This window comes from Capricornis sumatraensis, chromosome 13, assembly GCF_032405125.1.
Source record: "Capricornis sumatraensis isolate serow.1 chromosome 13, serow.2, whole genome shotgun sequence".
Classification (NCBI taxonomy): domain Eukaryota; kingdom Metazoa; phylum Chordata; class Mammalia; order Artiodactyla; family Bovidae; genus Capricornis; species Capricornis sumatraensis.
Genome location: NC_091081.1, coordinates 83,881,458 through 83,900,233, shown reverse-complemented (window position 1 = coordinate 83,900,233; position 18,776 = coordinate 83,881,458). Strand labels below are relative to the sequence as shown.

The window sequence follows — 18,776 nt, the reverse complement described above, 5'->3', positions numbered from 1 at the left end:
GAACTTGGAGAAGGTTTGGGGATTCTATGGAAGGGAAAGGCTTTTCTGGCCAAGAGAACAACTTGGACAAGAGGCCTATGGTAAGTACGGTGAGTTCTAGGTGATTCTAGGAACAGTGTGGAGTTCAACTTGGCCTTAGCTCAAGGGATGCAGAAGAAAGAGGGTGGACCAAGCAGTAGAGGCTGGTGAAGGAGTCTCACTTCCTCTATGGATAGTGAGGACTCAATGAGCGTGTTAAGCTGGCGTTGGGCACAGGCTAGATGAGATCCATGGGGTTTTTCCCAGACAAGAATCCTGGAGTGGGTTGCCATACCCTGTTCCAGCGGATCTTCCTGACCCAGGGATTGAACCTTGGTCTCTTGCATTGCAGACAGATTCTTTACCGTCTGAGCCACCAGGGAAGCCAGGAGCAAATCCTGCACAGAAACACCCATGTTCCCAGGGCTGGGAGGTCGTGATGGATATGTGGTGTGGTCCAGGGCTGGGAGGATGTGATGGAGATGCTGTGTGGTCCAGGGCTGGGAGGATGTGATGGAGATGCCGTGTGGTCCAGGGCTGGGAGGATGTGATGGAGATGCGGTGCAGTCTGGGACTGGGAGGTCGTGATGGAGATGCGGTGTGGTCCTGGGCTGGGAGGACGCGATGGAGATGCCGTGTGGTCTGAGCTGGGAGGACACAATGCAGATGCTGTGTGGTCCGGGGCTGGGAGGACGTGATGGAGATGCTGTGTGGTCCGGGGCTGGGAGAACGTGATGGAGATGCGGTGTGGTCCAGGGCTGGGAGGACGCGATGGAGATGCTGTGTGGTCCGGGGCTGGGAGGACGTGATGGAGATGCGGTGTGGTCCGGGGCTGGGAGAACGTGATGGAGATGTGGTGTGGTCCGGGGCTGGGAGAACGTGATGGAGATGCGGTGTGGTCTGGGGCTGGGAGGACGTGATGGAGATGCCGTGTGGTCCGGGGCTGGGAGGACGCAATGGAGATGCCATGTGGTCCAGGAGAAGTGGCTTCTGGTGTTGCCATCTCTATCAGAGACGTCCTGCAGGGCTTCCCAACCTTCCCCTCATTCTAAGGAGCTTTTTTAGACATTGTTTTTCTAATCATCCTATGAAATGTTAGTAGCACAGATACACTGTGTATCTGTTTATGGGCTTTGTGCCTCAGCTTCATTTAGTGACCTGGGCACTTAAGTGGAAAAAGCAGTGCCCGGGTGACTGGGGTGTGGATGGAAATGTTGCAGATACAACTGGGCCCCCAGTTCGGTGTCACGGAAAGAAAGTACTGAAATCTGGTTATGGCAAAAAAGTATATGCTGGGGGATTAACTAGAAATAGTTCGAATCAGGGGCATCCCAAGTAGCTCTAGTGGTAAAGGGCCTGCCTGCCAAAGCAGGGGATGCAAGAGATGTGGGTTCGGTCCCTGGGTGGGGAAGCTCCCCTGGAGGAGGGTTTAGCAACTCGCTCCAGTATTCTTCCCTGGAGAATTCCATGGACAGAGGAGCCTGGTGGGTTACAGTCCGTGGGGTTGCAAAGTCAGACACGACTGAAGCGACTTGGCACAGAGCACAGATCAAACTAAAATATAAGCAAGTCTGCGACAGGCAGCGGTCTCACATCACACCCCAGAAACTTCTTCCATTTTGCATTTTGGAAAATCCTGTGGCTGAGAGGTTTCATTTTTCACCTAAATTATTATCAGCCAAATTATTAAAAAAAACATTATAAGTGCATAATTATATACATTTAGTTTATAGATTACATATAAATTATGTATGTGATTGTATAATTATTAAGATTGGATGAAGTTAATTATAAAAATACCATCTTCCTCAATCTTGATGACATCTCCCCGCATCCCCGACATGGGGAGTTCTGGCTGCTGGTGTTTGAACAGTGAACTCTGATCAACAGTCTGGATTTCGAGGTCTTTTCTGCAGGAACTTTGCCTCCCTGTCTTACTAGTGTTCTCGACACTGCTTCCAGAAAGGGCTGCAGAGAGGAGTGAAATGTCATTCATGGCAGGTGCAAATGGGCACACGGGGAGAGGTTTGGTGGGGAAGGAGGGAGTCCCCCACAACCGCCTGGGCTTGCAGAAGGGCTCGGCTGTGGGTTTGGAGGATTGCTGGGGTTCCTGGGTGCATGTGGACCCCTGGGATCCGGCACAGTAGGAGCCGGGTCTTACAGCTGCCCAGCATCTGGACTGGGACGCCCAACATCAGGGCTGAAGGCAGGGGGGTCACCTGCTGCTTATTTTTCCTGGCTGTCCCCTCTGTCCATTCATCATTTCTTTTGCCATCATCGCTGGGTTATCCTTGGTGGTCATAGCTTTCAGGAGGAGAAAAACCCTGTTTCCAGGGCAGGCGAGTGTGAAATGCTGTCATCACTTGAGCACATGCACCCTTCCTGGCAGCCTTGAGGTGGGCGTTTTCATCTCACAGAGAAGGGCTGCCCAAGGCCAGAGGTGTGTTTTCTCCTCTAAACTCTGATCTCTTCCCTCCCTAAACGCGCTTTCTCTTCCCGTCACCTGATACTCATGGCTTTAGTGTCCTCACGGACTCTCGTAGGTCTCCCTGTCTGGGTTCGAGGCCCAGCGCGCTGACCTCCTGGCGCTGGGAGCTGGCCCAGCTGCTCAGCCTCAGTGTTTCCATGTCCTCAGCTGTGAAATGGGAACAGTGACGTGTGCGCTGACTCAGGGGATGTTGGTTGTTACCGTTTTCCTCCTTCTTTGCAAATATGAACCAGGTGCTTCTCCCCCTGCCGCACTCTCTTATTTGTGATCGAGCTACACAGCACAGATGTGTTCCTCAGTTGATGTGCCCTTGCGGCCAGAGTCTGGCCCCCCCACCCCGATCCGCCTCTGAAATCCGAGGCGGCAGGTTGAGATTTGCAGTGATGGTCACTTCCTCTCCCTCCCGCCCCGCCCTGGCCATTACCTCGAAGAGCTCAGAGCCGGCCCCACCCGGCTCCATGCGGAGTTTGCCAAGCAGGCAGCAATGACTGGCCAGGGCCGGGTGTGGCCCTGAGTCGCAGGATCCAGAGGTGCCCGAGCTCCTGGAAGACGCCTGTGTGGGCCTTCTCCAGAGTGTCTGGCCACCCTGCCCTTGGGACGTGGCCACCAAAAAAAAAAAAGATAATAATAAAGTGCAAAATTGAGCAAAGTGAACATTTTTAAATGGGACAGGAAGCTTCAAAATTGCTGTGTTATACTGAAGAAACCTCAGCTGCCCGTCTTGTCTGTTGCCAGTGTTGACCACCACCCCCCCCGGGGGGCCCTGTGGGCCCAGTCCACACCTCTGGGGAGAATGGGGTGACTGGGGTGTCCCCTCGCTCCTACGAGGCCCAGGAATCAATACGCAGGCTGAGATCGCAGTGGGCGGAAGGACCATGATGATATTAAGTGTTGGCTCCTTTCAGGGCCAGAGGGTGCAGGAGCCGATTCTGGTGATGGGGCCCTGGGCCAGCGGGCCACCCGCTTGACCAAGGATCTCACATCTGTGTGGGGCGGATTCTCCCTTCCTGTCTCCCGGCATCCACTCCGGCTTCTGCTTTAAACAAATACTGACATTTCTGTTTATAGCTTTCCTTTTACGTCTGGCTCAGTAGTAAAGAACCCTCCTGCCACTGCAGGAGACACAAGTTCAATCCCTGGGTCGGGAAGATTCCCCCACTGTTCACCGCCCCAGAGGAGGAAGGGGAAACCCACTCCAGTGTTCTTGTCCAGGAAACCCCACGGACAGAGGAGGGGTCCATGGGGTCGCAAAGAGTCAGACCTAGCAACTGAGCACGCATATACTCTTCAGTCCATAATTCTACTTGTTGGTGTACCTATGTTGGAGAAATCCGTACACAATTTTCTAAAAAACACGCATTTTCAAGGATGTTTACTACAATATTTGTAACAATAAGAAACAGGGTTGGGGAGGGATGCTAATCGACGGTGGAATGGCTGAATAAATCATAATATGTCTGAAGCAGGAGCTGCCAGGCAGCTGGTTATCCCAAGTGGAACTGCCATTCTGACTAGTTTTGACCTGGAAAATGGCAATTTCCTGAATTGAACAAAGGATGAGTTATTCCTGTGCCCCTGTTCTTCATCTTTAAAATGGGGACAGTCCGACTCTTTGCGAGCCCACGGACTGTAGCCCCACCAGGCTCCTCTGTCCATGGGATTCTCCAGGCCAGAACACGGGAGTTGGTGGCCAGGCCCTCCTCCTGACCCAGGGGTTGAACCTGCATCTCTTACATTGGCAGGCAGGTTCTTTACCACTAAACGTGAGGATTTAATGCAGTTGCACATGGCCTTGGAACATGGCCCAGCCCACATCCAGAGCCCAGTCCGTAATTGCTGATACCTCTGTGTATCTATCTGTATTAACATGGAAATAACCCCAAATACACTGTTTGGAGAAAATAATTGCATGTGTGTGTTTACAAAGGTCAATAAAGTTTGAACCCATTCAAGGGGGAAAAACTGTGTGTGTGCGCACACATGCGCGTGTAACCCCCTAAGGACGGGCCACCTCCCAAGCTATTCCTTGTGTTTAACTCTGAGGAAGGGAGCAGGACTGTGGTTGTTGGTGAGGAATTGCCCAGCGTTCAACCAGAGAGGCAGAGCTGCTGGCAGATACCCATGCCCAGAAGGGAGTGGTCCTTAGTCACATGTGGGGGCCGACCGGCCCTGGAGGGTTGTGGTCTGTGCAGCTCACGCTGGAGCTAGAAGGCCCAGGGCTGGCCCTCGGGAAGGGGCGATGGATGTGGACGGAGGGGACTCAGAGGTCAGGCTCCCCCTCCGAGGCCAGAGTGAGACCGCAGTGGGTTCTTACTTCACCTGGCGTGGGGCAGGGGCAGGTGACGTGGGTGGCGTGGGGGCAGAAGCCGAGACTGCAGTGGGTTACTTCACCTGGCGTGGGGCAGGGGCAGATGACGTGGGCGGTGTGGGGGCAGAAGCCGAGCCCCCCAGCAGGAGCAGACCCACCCGGGCCAGGGAGTCAGGAGCCGAGGGGATGGAGAGGAGGGAGCTGTTGCTGTGCGGCTGCTGCTTCTCCCCGGGAGGTGAATCAGCAGTCAGCCACCACGCGCATGGCCTGCGGAGCCCACCCTGCCTCCTGAGACCTTCCCAAGTGGGCCTTTGAAGTGAGAGTGAAAGCCGCTCAGTCGTGTCCGACTCTTTGCGACCCCAGCGACTACACAGTCCACGGAATCCTCCAGGCCAGAGTACTGGAGTGGGGAGCCTTTCCCTTCTCCAGGGGATCTTCCCAACCCAGGGATCGAACCCAGGTCTCCCACACTGCAGGCAGATTCTTTACCAGCTGAGCTACAACTGGAAACAAACCAGAAAGGGGATTTGGATAGACATGCCTTAGGGCCCTCAAGGGGAATGGCACAGTTTCCTCTAAATTCTTCTGGATTAATTGAATTATTTTTCATTATGACTATAAATACATTTCTTGTTAATTAAAAAAAAAAAAAATGAAACCCCTTAGGAGGAAAAAGGAAGACTCTTTTACCCGGTGAGATTTCAGTGTTGAGTTGAGTAACTCCAGCCTGTCGAGGCGAGGGGGGAACCCGGCCTCCCCTGGTCCCCACCTGGCCCGGCTGTCATCGCCTCTCCCTGGGTCTCTGCAGCCACCCCTCACGGGCCCCCCTGCTTCTCCTCTGCTCCCACTCGAGCCCGAGTGCTCTTTTCAGAAAGCAGATTCGGTGCTGCTGCGACCTCCATAAAGAAATGCTCCGGTGACGCCTCGGGGCCTCTGTGGCGCAACCATCAATCACGACCGCCCACCCTGGTGCAGAAGCCGCTGTGGCTCTGTCCCCCTCTCCACTCCTTCCCGCTCCCCCTCGGTGGTCACGGGACCATGCCTGCTGTCCAGGGGCCGTGTGTGTAAGTCACGGGAGCTGGCTGCTCACCGTCCCCTGTGTGTGCAGAATCACACTGGGCACCTTGACCACAGAAGCTGCTGTCAGAACCATCACACCTCCAGCAGCTTTTCCCGTCTGGATTCACGAAGATGCTGAGGCTTCGGGGACGTTGTGAAACAGACTGGGAAGTCTTACAGCCGTCGAGTGGCACCCCCGGCATGGGATCCTGGCCCCCAGATCCACGCACAGCATCCGTCCCATGCAGCGCCTCTGCCTTCCCAGTCTCGCTGCCTCTTGGTGTGAGGCTGTCTGCTGTCCAAGCCGCAAGTTTTGAAGGTGGGACCCTGGGAACCACCGAGGCGTGCGGTCACACCTCCAGTTCCCCGGCACATCCTGCCTACACATGTCCGGCCACCAGACGGTGTTTGCTGGAAGCACACATGAGACGGCACCGTGCTGGGTCCTGGGGCGAAACGCTGAGGTTAGGGTCTGTGCCTCACGGGGCCTGTGGCCTGTAAGTGAGGGAGGGGGTCATTGTACCGTGTCGCAGGCTGCGGTGAGTGCCCTGAAAGGGGCTGGGGCAAGTGGAAGCAGGCCCGGCCTACCCTGGACTGGGAGCAGCAGGGCCCAGAGAGGCCTTCAGGAGGTGACGGCTGGATGCGTCCCGGGAGCCGTCCCACTTGACCTGGCTGCATCTTGGATGTGGCTCTGCCTTGGGCTTGTCCAGGCCCTATGACCAGTACCGGGAGGGGTTGGACCTGCCCCCCCTCCCCCGATGGCTCCCCCGGGCTTGCTGCCCCCGGAGGACAGCCGCCTGGGGGCTCGGCATTTTCTCAGCTCCAGGAACAGGCAGACTCTATGGTGTCCACTGGGGGTGTGTTCTGGTTTGTTCCAGACGGGGGTGGGCAGTGAAGCCTGGGTCTGCTGGGGGCTCGGCCCATGCTCTGCACAGAACGCCTGTTGTATGTGATGCCCATCGCTTCTCGCAAAAGCCCCTGAGGCCACCCCTTCCAAGATTAGGAGGCTGGGGTGCTTCGGGGTTCACCTGTCCAAAGCCCCAGAGGGCTCGGGCTTAGAAACTAAACTGTAGCGCCTTCCAGAGAGTTCTGGCTCCAGTACCACATCGCCAGTCTCCAGCCTCAAGGAGAGAGAGACTTCCAAGGGCAGCAAGTCCAGCCTTTCATACGCGACGCTTGGCTGGGCTTTGTCTGTGGGCATGCATGTGTGCGTGTGTTGGGGCAGGTGATGAATGAGTGAGTGCCTGATGTGTGCCTCTCTAAGTGGTGGTAAAAAGGGGCATGTCCTTCACAGAGCTTCCCCCGTGGCTCAGCAGGTACAAGAATCCAGCTGCAACACAGCAGACACAAGAGATGCGGGTTCAGTCCCTGGACTGGGAAGGTCCCCTGGAGGAGGAAATCGCAACCCATTCTGCTATTCTTGATGAAAAATCCCATGGAGAGTGGAATCTGTTCATGGGGTTCTCAAGGCAAGAATACTGAAGTGGTTTCCCGTTCCCTTCTCCAAGGAGATCCAACCAGTCCATCCTAAAGGAGATCAGTCCTGGGAGTTCACTGGAAGGATTGATGCTGAAGCTGATGCTCTAATACTTTGGCCACCTGATGCAAAGAACTGACTCATTTGAAAAGACCCTGATGCTGAGAAAGATTGCAGGCGGGAGGAGAAGGGGACAACAGAGGATGAGATGGCTGGAGGGCATCACTGACTCAATGGACATGAGTTTGAGTGAACTCTGGGCGTTGGTGATGGAGAGGGAGGCCTGGCGTGCTGCAGTTCATGGGGTCGCAAAAAGTCGGACACTGAGCGACTGAACTGAACTGAACTGAGAGGAGCCTGGCAGGCTACAGTCCATGGGATCACAAAGAATGTGACATGACTTGGAGACTAAGCATGCACACAGAACCCTTTATTATAACAGTGTTCGTATCACTATGATACGAACTCAGCAGTCAGCTGAGCGACTAAACCCACCCTTCCCAGAGGGCTCCCTCATCCATCCACCTACTCACCTGCTGAACACACTGCACTGTAACATTCCAGTGCAAAGCTGCTCTATAGCTGCAGTTTGAATTGCCAAGGTTCCGCTGTTCTTCTCAACAATTTCTACTCTAAAGGCTTGTCCTCAGGGCACCAGGTTGGGAGCTGGTCACCTGATTTAGAGGTATCACTGAAGAAAAAAATGGCAAGTTGGTCATTATTGCCCGAAAAAGGACTTTTCCATTTATAAATGTTTTCATAGTTTCACTGAGGCCCACAAGGGAATGACCCTAATTCATCCTAGCCCTTCAGGTGCTGGTATTTCCCCGCAGGGCTTCATCATGCGTGGTACACTCCAGCATCGTTTATGGGAGAGAAATTTGGGTATTTAGTGTCCTTTGATGGAGTTTATAAGTGCCCCAATTAGTCATTTCACAGGATGTTAATAATTCTGTGTCTCGCCTCCTGCTGCCTTTCAGAGCTCTGTAAACACCAGGGCATAGATTCAGGCTTTCAGATTTACTTTTCCCCAAGGTACTTAATCAAGGAATGCAAGTCATTTGCCTTCTCAAAGCTTCCTCTCCTCCCCTGGAGACTTGTGGAGTTTTCTCTTCTGTTTATTTATTTATTTGCCTTCTCTTTCTAAACCCTTTCAAGGATTGGGATCTTGGCTGAAACAATCTTGCACTTGACCCCTCGAAGTTGCTTTCCCTGCCAGCTAAGAAGGCAGAGCCTTGCTGTGCCAACCTGTCTCAGGGGCCCAGAGCCCTGGTCGCAGAGATGCATGAAATAAAGGCCTGTCTGTCTCTCTGTTTTAGAGCTGGTGATGCTGCTGGAGTGGTGGTCGGGTACAGAGTGCGTCATCTACACGGACCCCCGAGCCTACCCCAAGTACGGGAAGGAAAACGCCATTGTCATACTGAACCACAAGTTTGAAATCGACTTCCTCTGCGGCTGGAGCCTGGCTGAGCGCTTTGGGGTCTTAGGGGTAAGTCAGACCCGCACACCTCTTTTGTCCAACACCATAACTGGCCCTTTGGCTCTCGGTCATTCAGCGCTTGCAGCAGCATTAATCGGCTTGTTGAAATGTTCTTAACTGACTGATCTTCCTTCTTGCTCAGAATCAAGATGATCGTCTGCTGTGAGCAAGGATCATATTTATTCATCAGTGACGGTGTGCATTTAATCTTTGCGGAAACATTTGGGAGTCAGGAACCTGCCCTTGTGTAAAATCTACACTTCAATACCCTGCTCCAGATCACACAACTGTTAAGTCGATTTGAATTTGATCTCGTCCACTTCATATTCTTTTTTTCCCCCTTTTATTTATTTCAATTTATTTATTTTTAATTAGGGGATAATTACAATATTATGTTGGTTTCTGCCGCACATCAACATGAATCAGCCACGGGTATACACACATCTCCTCCCTCTTGAACCTCGCTCCCCAGCCTAGGATACAGAGTGAAGTAAGTCAGAAAGAGAAAAATGAATATGGTATATTAACGCATATATATGGAATCTAGAAAGATGGTACGGACGAACCTATTTGCGGGCAGGAATAGAGACACAGAGAACAGACTGTAGGCACAGTGTGAGAAGGAGGGGGGGACAAATCGAGAGAGTAGCATTGAAGCATAGACATACCGTACCCGAAATCGCCAGTGGGAATTTGCGGGAGACCGCAGGGGGCCCTGAGCCCTGCGACAGCTTCGTTTTCTTAATCTCTGTGCTCTGCCGACTCCCTGAGTCACGGGCAGCATTTGCCTCTGAAATGCCCACCTTCATGGGCCTGAGAAAGCTAAATGCCAGGGCCAGGGCATGTGACCTTCAGCATTCTGAATGAATACGAAAGCCTGCTTTTCTCCAACTCGTTTGACCTCTTGCCTGCCTTTGAGACTGGGCCTCTCCATTGACCCCTATCATGGTGAATGCAGTGAGGAGTGATGGTTGAGCTCCGAGCAGGTACCAGGCCCTCGGGCTCAGGTGTCCCTACAGGAAGGGCGGCAGGTACTGCCTGGGGCTGGGAGAGGCTCACAGCAGAACTTGGGGGCCCGTGTGGCACCCGGAGCAGCCCCCACAGACTCAGGGGGGCTGTGCACAGCGCACTTGTTTTTGGTGACCCGTGTAGACAAAACCGCAGTGCAGAGAATGTAGGAGTCTGAAGCCCACGCAGAGTGGAGCAGACCAAGAATCGGATCCCCCAGGGACAGCCTCGGTGTGTCCAGTCCCCGGCGGCCTGTGGGTCCAGAGTCACTTTGGAACCTTGGGTCTTGTTGGTCTCTGCCTGTTGGGAAGACCCTTGGCTAACAGGGACTCAGTAACCTTATTTATTTTTTAAATAAAATATTTTTTAATATTTATTTTATTTTTTAGGGACATATTCATTTTCTTAAAAAAAGACAAAACATTGGGCAAAAGGAGAGAGAAAGAAATATACTTGGAAACAGGTTCCAATAATTTCTTTGGGACAAATAATGGTTGTCATGCCGTTAAACTAAAGCCGTTAGCAGTTTTTCAAGAGATGGAAACAGTGTTGAGTCTCTGCTGCTACCTGAAGACTTCTAGAGAACTGGATTGCCTGGGGGTGAGTGTGCTGAAGGGATTTCTAGGGATGGACAGGCCTGCTTGCCAGCAGCTTTCTCCTGTTTTCCTGTTTGTTCTGACATGATGTCTGTGCAGACCTGTGTGTGTGTGTGTGTGTGTGCGTGTGTGTGCATTTTGTTTTCAGGAACAAAACCAGAGATTCGAGTATCCACGTTTTTCTGCTGTGGGGGCCTCAGGCAGAGCTCTTAGCGACAGTTCTGTGGCTTTATTCTCTCTGAGAGGAGAGGAAAGCCACCCTAATCCGAGCCCCATTATGGACACAGACCCTCCTCCCTTACAGGAGAGGGTCCGGGGTGTCTTCGCATCCTGACTGGAACTGGTGGTGCAAGCCTTCAAGCTAGGCTTCCCGGGACACCGGTTCTTCAAGTGAAGTTTGGGGGCAGCTGCTGATTTTCTGGGCTTCGCAGGTGGCCTGGGTGTGCCCATGCTTAGGATGTGAGATGTGTAATTTAAGGCAACAGCAAGCTGTTGGATTTAGAGGCGCTTTCCCGTACCTGTGGTCCCCCTGGTGGCTTTAGGACCTTGGGCTTCTCCTATGTGTCTTTCGCTGGATTTGTGCTGTTTCCAGTCCACATGGTATCATTCCTGTTTTTCATTTACTTTTTATACATAGACAGCCAGGGCCTCAGTTTGGATAAAGAATTTGCCCCAGGATGGAATTAGTGACTCTTGACTTCTCAGTTGCTTCTCTTTCCTCTTGGATGGTATTGAGAGGAAAAGCTGGTGGGCGGTGAGGGGTGGCTGGTGGTGGTGGGCGGTCCCCTCTGTGTCGGAAAACGACCAGGGCAGCCCGGGGAGGGAACGTTTCCAGTCTTGTCTCCTCCCCCACCTCCAACTCCTGGTCAGTTCAGGGCTCCTTCTGAGGAGAGAAAACCCTCAGTACCTTCACGGGGTCGGGGATGGGGCAGGACTAAGGAAGCAGGAACACTGAGATGCTCAGGGAAACAAGATCAGCAGCCACGGGGAGGGGTGCCACACAGAGAAGAGGGTGGGCCCCATGGGGTGCTTGGAGGGGAAGTTACCCATGGAGAGCGGACCGGGGACTACAGGAGGCCCAGGATTGAGAAGGGGAGGCTTTCGTGGAGTGGTGACTATCAGCGCCCTTGAGCATTTTTCTAGCAGAGACTCTGAAATCCTGATCAGCACAGCTCAGCACCCTAGGGTGCAGAGGCTACAGAAAGTTTACCCAGCAGAGTGACCATCCAGCCCACGACACGGGGACCACTCATCTCCAGCCCTGACTTCCTGAACGAATACCGCTGCAATCGGATTGCGTTTCTCTCTTAGAAACCTAGCATTGTGTGCAAGGGCACGAGCCTCTTCCCTTGGTCTGGAGACTGTTCAGGAGTTTTAGGAGTCCCACCCAGAGTGGGGTAGGCAGGTCTCAGGACCTTAGCTGGGACGATGCAGTTTCTGTCCTCACGGGAGCCCAGGTAACCCTGCTCTGGGGGCCGGCAGGTTGTCTGGGTTCTTGCTGAGATGTTCTCTGGGGACCTGGAGTTGGCACCAGAAGTGGAGGGTTGAGGAGGGAAGCAGCAAGTGACCACGTCTCCCGGCCACCCAGCACTGGGGAAATAGCAGGTGCTGTGGCCATCACGGCCGTCTGTACAAATGCTGATGAAGCCACATGCTGGCAGAGGTGCTGCGAGGGGATGAGACAGGATGCCCATGACCTTGTGGGGCTGGGCCAGCTCACGTGGAAGTTGGCAGACTGTTCTCCCCCAAGGGCGAGGGCGGGGATGGGGGACGTTCTCTCTCCCAAGCAGGGAACAGTTACCATCCATTTGTGTCTCCCAGAGCAGCTGAGGTCTGCCTGGAGGGCGCGAGGCTGGAGGAGGAGCTGCCTGGCTCCTTTCCAAAGAGGCCCGTTCACTCCTTCTCCCCTTGACAGGAACCAGGCAGCATCTTGTCATATGGATCGTGCAGCAGTGCTTCTGTCTTAATTGACCTTCGGAAACACTCACCTGAGTCATCTCCTTTTTTTTAAGTATCACATGGTGTTGAGATCCTTCTGGAGTCCAAGAAGTTTGCATTTTGCAAGAGAAGGGACCTAATAAGGAAGGTTCCTGATGAGGCATTTTTCATCTTCACATGTAACAGCCCAAGAGGAAGTGAGTTGAAATTGAAGCGAGTGAAATTCAAAGAAATTCTTGCATGCAGCCTCAGTCGTTTCGGTCGTGTCTGACTCTGTGACCCTTTGGACTGTAGCCCACCGGGCTTCTCTGTCCACGGGATTCTTCAGGCAAGAATACTGGAGTGGGTTGCCATTTCCTCCTCCAGGGGATCTTCCCAACCCAGGGATCAAACCCACGTTTCTTGCATCTTCTGCACTGGCAGGCGGGTTCTTCACCAATAGCGCCACCTGAGGAGTCCTGAAATTCTTGAGAGGAGGGTTAGTAAATGTGAAATTGGATTTGGGGAGAAAGCACTGGGATTCTTTCAAAACAAGAGAAAACAGGAGAGGCCTTCCAGTCTTTTATGACCTTTTCCCCCATTTGGTCATTCTGGGGTCCTGTCCCTGCGACTCTGGTTCCCTTAGAGCTGGAGGGCTGGCATGGACCCTGGTCATGGTCTTTAAGGGATTCTCTGACTTGTTCCCCCCTGAGTGAGTGTGGTGTGTGGACAGGCCAGAGTGTGCGACGCAAGAGTCATGATTTCTGAAGCTTCGGGTCTGTTTACTTATCTTTCTGCTGCAGTAAAAATACGCACCGGCTCCTTCACAGTGGCCCTGAAGGTTGCCTAAGATGGTGTTTGTCGGGTCTTTGAGCAGCTCCAGGGCCTGGGAAGCTCTCCGTAAAGGCAGCCGTTCGTGTCCATTTTTATCTGCTGGGGTCACCGTGGCTTGGCGGTTACCCTAGAGGCCAACTGGGATGTTGTGTTCGGGTCTTTAAAGAAGCCTTGCGTGTTAGTTATCTACAGCAGGTGACAAGCCCCGAATGTAGTGGCACGATTTGAGTGGCCCGAAACCCTGGCTCAGCTCCGTGGGGGTCGTGGCAGAGTCCCTCCAGGGCTGGGTGGTGGTTGCATCTGAAGGCTTGCTGTGCAGGGACCCGCGTCCAAGTTCGCCCCGTTTGTGGCCAGGGTGACCCTCCCGCCTGGGTCTCTGCTCAGGCACCCCTGATCCCCAGGGGAGCAATGCGAGCTGGGTGGGAGAAAACACCCAGGTGAGGGAGAAGCCACAGCCTTCTTGTAACACAAACTTCTGCCCGATAGGGGAGCTCACGAGCCCTGCTCCCTCCAGGAAGCAGGCGGGGCTGCGAGGAGGTACCCAGGAGTACCCGGAGACAAGGATCAGAGGGGCCTTCGTAGAGGCCACCTGCCACCCCTTGCAGCCTCCAGCCTCACGTTTCCGTTGCTATCGTTCAGTCTCTGAGTCTCGTCCGCCTCTTTTGTGACCCCATGGACTGCAGCCCGCCAGGCTCCTCTAACATGGTCTATTACAGCTCCACCTGAAAACAGATGGAATTCCTGCCGCGTGTCTACGTGCAGGAGGAGCAGAAGGAGAAGGGAACTCTGATTCCTAAGCAGCGGGCCCTCTCGAAGCTCCCCAGCGCCTTCCAGACACAAGGATGCAGATGACAATGAGGGCAACTGATGCGTCTTCCAAACGTTTACCCAACAAGCGGATTGTGTAGGTTTTCTGCGGAAGTCACTGTGCTGGGTAGGATGGCGGGTCAAGGATGCGTGGAAAGCTCTCAGTGACTTCAGATCCTACAGAGAGGCAATGAGGTGTCATATAAGACCATGCGACACAGCCATTGAACCGTAATGAGGGGGATCATGTCCACGTGGGGTGCCCTGTGCGTGTGTGATATCTGACCACTCAGCCATCCAGTGGCTTCAGGGGGTCATTCTGAGTGTCATCCCTTTGTTTGCTTGGAAACAGAGGTCCTGAGGAGGAGCTGGGTCACGGTGGTAAAGGTGGAATATGAGGGGCTAGTTGGGGGGCAGCTCTGTTTACCAACCCGTGGGGAAGGACTTCAGTGTTTTAACAACTGGAAAATAACATTTCGGCAGTACCAGCACACGGACTGCTGTGCCCAGGGATGGAGAAACGTCCCAGAAGGTGATGACCCCGGGCCCAGGCCTTGAAGGAGGCAGCTGGTTTTAGAAGGAGATGAGAGATGGAGGTAAAGGGAGAAACAAGAGGCAGGGGGTGGAGGTAGCTGGAGGGAGACCCTGGGGAGGGTGTGGCCAGCTGCCGTGGTCCCAGGCTCTGCTGACCGACTCTTCCCGCTGTGGCCAAGGGTCCAGATCAGCATTCCTTCTGCCTGCTCAAGGTCACTGAGGGGTGATTTTGAACCTATTCAGTTCAGTTCAGTCGCTCAGTCATGTCCAACTCTTTGTGACCCCATGGACTGCAGCACGCCAGGCCTCCCTGTCCATCACCAACTCTCGGAGTTTATGCAAACTCATGTCCATTGAGTTGGTGATGCCATCCAACCATCTCATCCTCTGTTGCCCCCTTCTCCTCCTGACCTCAATCTTTCCCAGCATCAGGGTCTTTTCTAATGAGTCAGCTCTTCACATCAGGTGGCCAAAGTATTGGAGTTTCAGCTTCAGCATCAGTCCTTCCAATGGACACCCAGGACTGATCTGCTTTAGGATGGACTGGTTGGATCTCCTTGCAGTCCAAGGGACTCTCAAGAGTCTTCTCCAACACCACAGTTCAACAGCATCAATTCTTTGGCGCTCAGCTTTCTTTATAGTCCACCTCTCATAACCTATTAATCCAAGTCAGAAAAGAGATACCATAAAATCCAAGAAAATCAAGAACTGAACCCAGACTGAATTAAACCAGTATTCTGGTTTAATTTGCCAGGATGCTTCTGATCACTGATGGGAAACGTGGTTTTTCCTGTACCAGATCACATGCATCTGAAAACCTACATTTCTTGGGGTTTGATTCCAAAAGGACCACTTTTTTAACCATGGATTTCTGAAAGAAGAATGTCGATGCCAATTTGTTCAGAAAGGCTACATGAATGTTACTTCCTATAAACCTCCCATCAATGATCACATTCCCCCAAATTGTAGGTTTCCTGTGTTTTATTTTTCAAACGTGTAAAACTAAGCAAGAAAGGAGACACCCTAAGAAATGAATGTGGGCCCAGGTGTCCAGAACAGACACTTCCGTTTCCGTCTGCGTGCTCCAGTTCTCTGATAAGGGTGGCAGGGCAGAGGCAGACGTGTAAGCAAAACCTGCCCACGTCACTGGCACTCTGGTTCCTACATTTACTAGCTCCAGGACCTTGGAGGTTATCTGACTTTTCTGAACCTCGGTGAACCCTTCTCATTTCATGCTATTTAAGAGTTTCATGAATATATGTAATATATATATATATATTTTTAAATGGCTTCCCAGGTGGCTCAGTGGTTAAGAATCTGCCTGCCAGTGCAGGAGACACAGAGATGCGGGTTTGATCCCTGGGTTGGGACGATCCCCTGGAGGAGGAAATGGCAACCCGCTCCAGTGTTCTTGCCTAGAGAATCCCATGGACAGAGGAGCCTGGCGGGCTCCAGTCCTCAGGGTTGCAAAGACTCAGACTGAGCACACTCACTACCACACTCTTGTGTGCCAAATCCCTCATCAAGCATGTAGCACCAAGTAGGCACACCGTCATTACTCATGTCTTTGACCCGGATCCGTTTCCCTTCATTGAAAGTTTCCTTATGGAAGTAGGGTAAGGTGTGGAGGACGCGGGAGGGACGGAGTGTCCTCTGAGCGGGATGTAACCAGCTCTCCTGGCCCTGGCCCTGTGCAGCTGCAGTCTCCCATCACTGTTACGAACCACAGGTCACTTTGCATTTGCCTTCATCCCGGCTTCTTCATGGACACTGGTCCGGCTCTGCTTGGCTCCAGAGAGGGTTAGAAGTTTCTCGATGTGGAGAAGTGTTGTTTCCCTCTCGAGGGGCTCCCCTCGCCGCCGTGGCTGTGTCAGCCCTGTTAGCGTGGGTTTGGGTGCCCGCAGGTGGGTCTGTGGGAGGCTCCTCCCCTCCTGCTCCCACCTGGTTAATTGGTTAATCCGAAGCTTTGTCTGCGTTGCTTCTGGGCAGCAGCAGCTCTGGAAGGATGCAGGGGGCCACCTTCTGCCTCTGCCTGTTCTCCAGCTGGGCCAGGCTGGCTAGGGTCCGGATGACACAGATAAGGACCCCGAGAGAATTGGGGCGAGGCGAAATCCCTTCCAATCCCGTGCACTGAGAGAATCGTTGCCACGGGAAGGAGTCCCTGGGCAGTGCCAATGCATCTTGAGCTCATAAAAAAATAGTGTAGTCGCTCAGTCCTGTCTGACTGTGTGCAACCCCATGGACTGTAGCCCTCCAGGCTCCTCTGTCCATGGGATTCTCCAGGCAAGAATACTGGAGTGGGTTGCCATTCCCTTCTCCAGGGGATCTTCCTGACCCAGGAATCGAACCCACGTCTCCTGCATTGCAGGTGGACTCTTTACCACCTGAGCCACCTGGGAAGCCCTTTTTCTTTTTTTTTTTCTTGGGCTCATAACCAAATGTATTCCTGGAAGTGGTAGCATGCCCTTTATTTTTGAAGTATAGTCCTGAGTTAGACACTCCAAATTTTCTTTTTTATTAAACAAAATCCTCTGGCTTTTCTTTAATAAGTCAAAGTCGGATACATATTTTCTCATACCTTCTTTCTTAAAGGCATAGAAACCTTTGCTTGGCCTGGGGGAGTCATGTAACTGGTAGCGTTATCAAGTGTCCTGGAAGACTGTAAGCATATTTAAATAGTATATGTTTCAAGTCTTTTGGTCATAAATGAGTTGGCTCCTGTGAATCTCCTGGCCCAGGGCCTATTGGTGAGTGCTCTACTGAGTATAATTATTGTTATTACTGCATTCCAAACCTGGCTTAAGAAATGGGTTGAGTTAAAAGGGACATTCAGCCGCAGTGCCTGCTTGGTGGTGACGATGATAGCTACACGTTATTGAACACCCATGTGTCCTGTTCTCAGTGAGGAGCTTTTTCTATGTGTTTCCATGTGACATTAGATCTTTACAGCCATGCTTTCAGTTAAGCATGACTTTGCTCTTAATACAGCCAGGGAAGTTGAGGCCCACCAAGTAAACGTGATCCACATCAAGGCCTAAGCCTAACGATAGCATCCAGAGTTTTAAGGCTGAAAGATGGACTCAGTTCAGTTCAGTCGCTCAGTCGTGTCCGACTCTCTGTGACCCCATGAATCGCAGCACGCCAGGCCTCCCTGTCCATCACCAAAGATGGACTAATTCAGCATAAAACTGGAAATGGCTCCTCTGTTCCATTTCTCATGAAAAATAACCAGACTGTTTTTGATCCGGAGCCTCATGCTCCAGAAGCAAATGGCTAAAGATGTGCTGATGTCAACCATTTCCTAAAGAGGGCGTTGTTAGGGGACCCTGCAAAGTAGTTTTCTGATTGAGAAGCAGCAAAATCTAACAAAATTTAAAAATCACTTCTAGTCTCACTATCCAGCAATAGTTACTATTATTTTTCTCTGCTTTTACCATTTTCCAAATAGACTATTAACTCAGGTTTGAGTCTACATTTTTAAAAAAAAAAGTTAGTCTTCATTTTCCCAGCCATTAAATATTCATAGAAAACAAATTTTTTTTATCAGCTATAAATCAAGAGTGTTGTTGAACTGAGTGTGTAATTATTCAAGCTGACTATTTTAGGCTTCATGGCCATGCAGCCTCCGTCATGACTTTGCAGCTCTGCTGGAGCATGGAAGCAGCCACGTTCCTAGCAGTAGGCAACGTGTATGTGAGAGCAGCCGTGTCCCAATAAAACTTTATTTATAAAACCAGGTGGCAGAGTAGATTTGGCCCACTGGCTACCTTTGTTTGATATGATATATCATATACAACATGATTCATAGAAGTCTTTAATTTTTAAAGATTGAGGTATGGTTAATTTCTACTAAAAGGAAATTCCCCCGAGGGTACCCGTCCCCAGCAGACAGCTGTGATCGACTACACAGGATCTTTCTCCAGACCTCATGGCTGGAGTATATAATCCCTCTCTTGGCTGCGGGCTTCCCCCATGGCTCAGTGGTAAAGAATCCGCCTGCAATGTAGGAGCCACAGGTTCAGCCCCTGGGTCGGGAAGATGCCCTGGAGGAGGCCATGGCACCCCACTCCAGTATTCTTACCTGGAGAATCCCATGGACAGAGAACCATGGCGGCTCCAGTCCGTGGGGGGGCAAAGAGTCAGACACGACTGAAGCAACTAAGCCCGCACACACACTCTTGGTTCTAGAATAGATTAGTTTGTTAAGTCCTTCAAGTCGCCACAGGTTATTTTTGGAAAGAGTTCAGGAA

At 52.3% G+C, this 18,776-nt stretch overlaps 1 protein-coding gene across 1 annotated transcript in view; it reads left to right on the top strand.

Moving 5' to 3' along the window:
- Positions 1 to 18,776, top strand: part of AGPAT4 (1-acylglycerol-3-phosphate O-acyltransferase 4) — an 83,355-nt gene that overhangs the window by 45,485 nt on the left and 19,094 nt on the right. Inside the window, exon 2 of the mRNA XM_068985350.1 lies at positions 8,670 to 8,839. Within this exon, the coding sequence (XP_068841451.1) occupies positions 8,670 to 8,839 (170 nt within the window). The remainder of the gene's footprint in view (positions 1 to 8,669; positions 8,840 to 18,776) is intronic.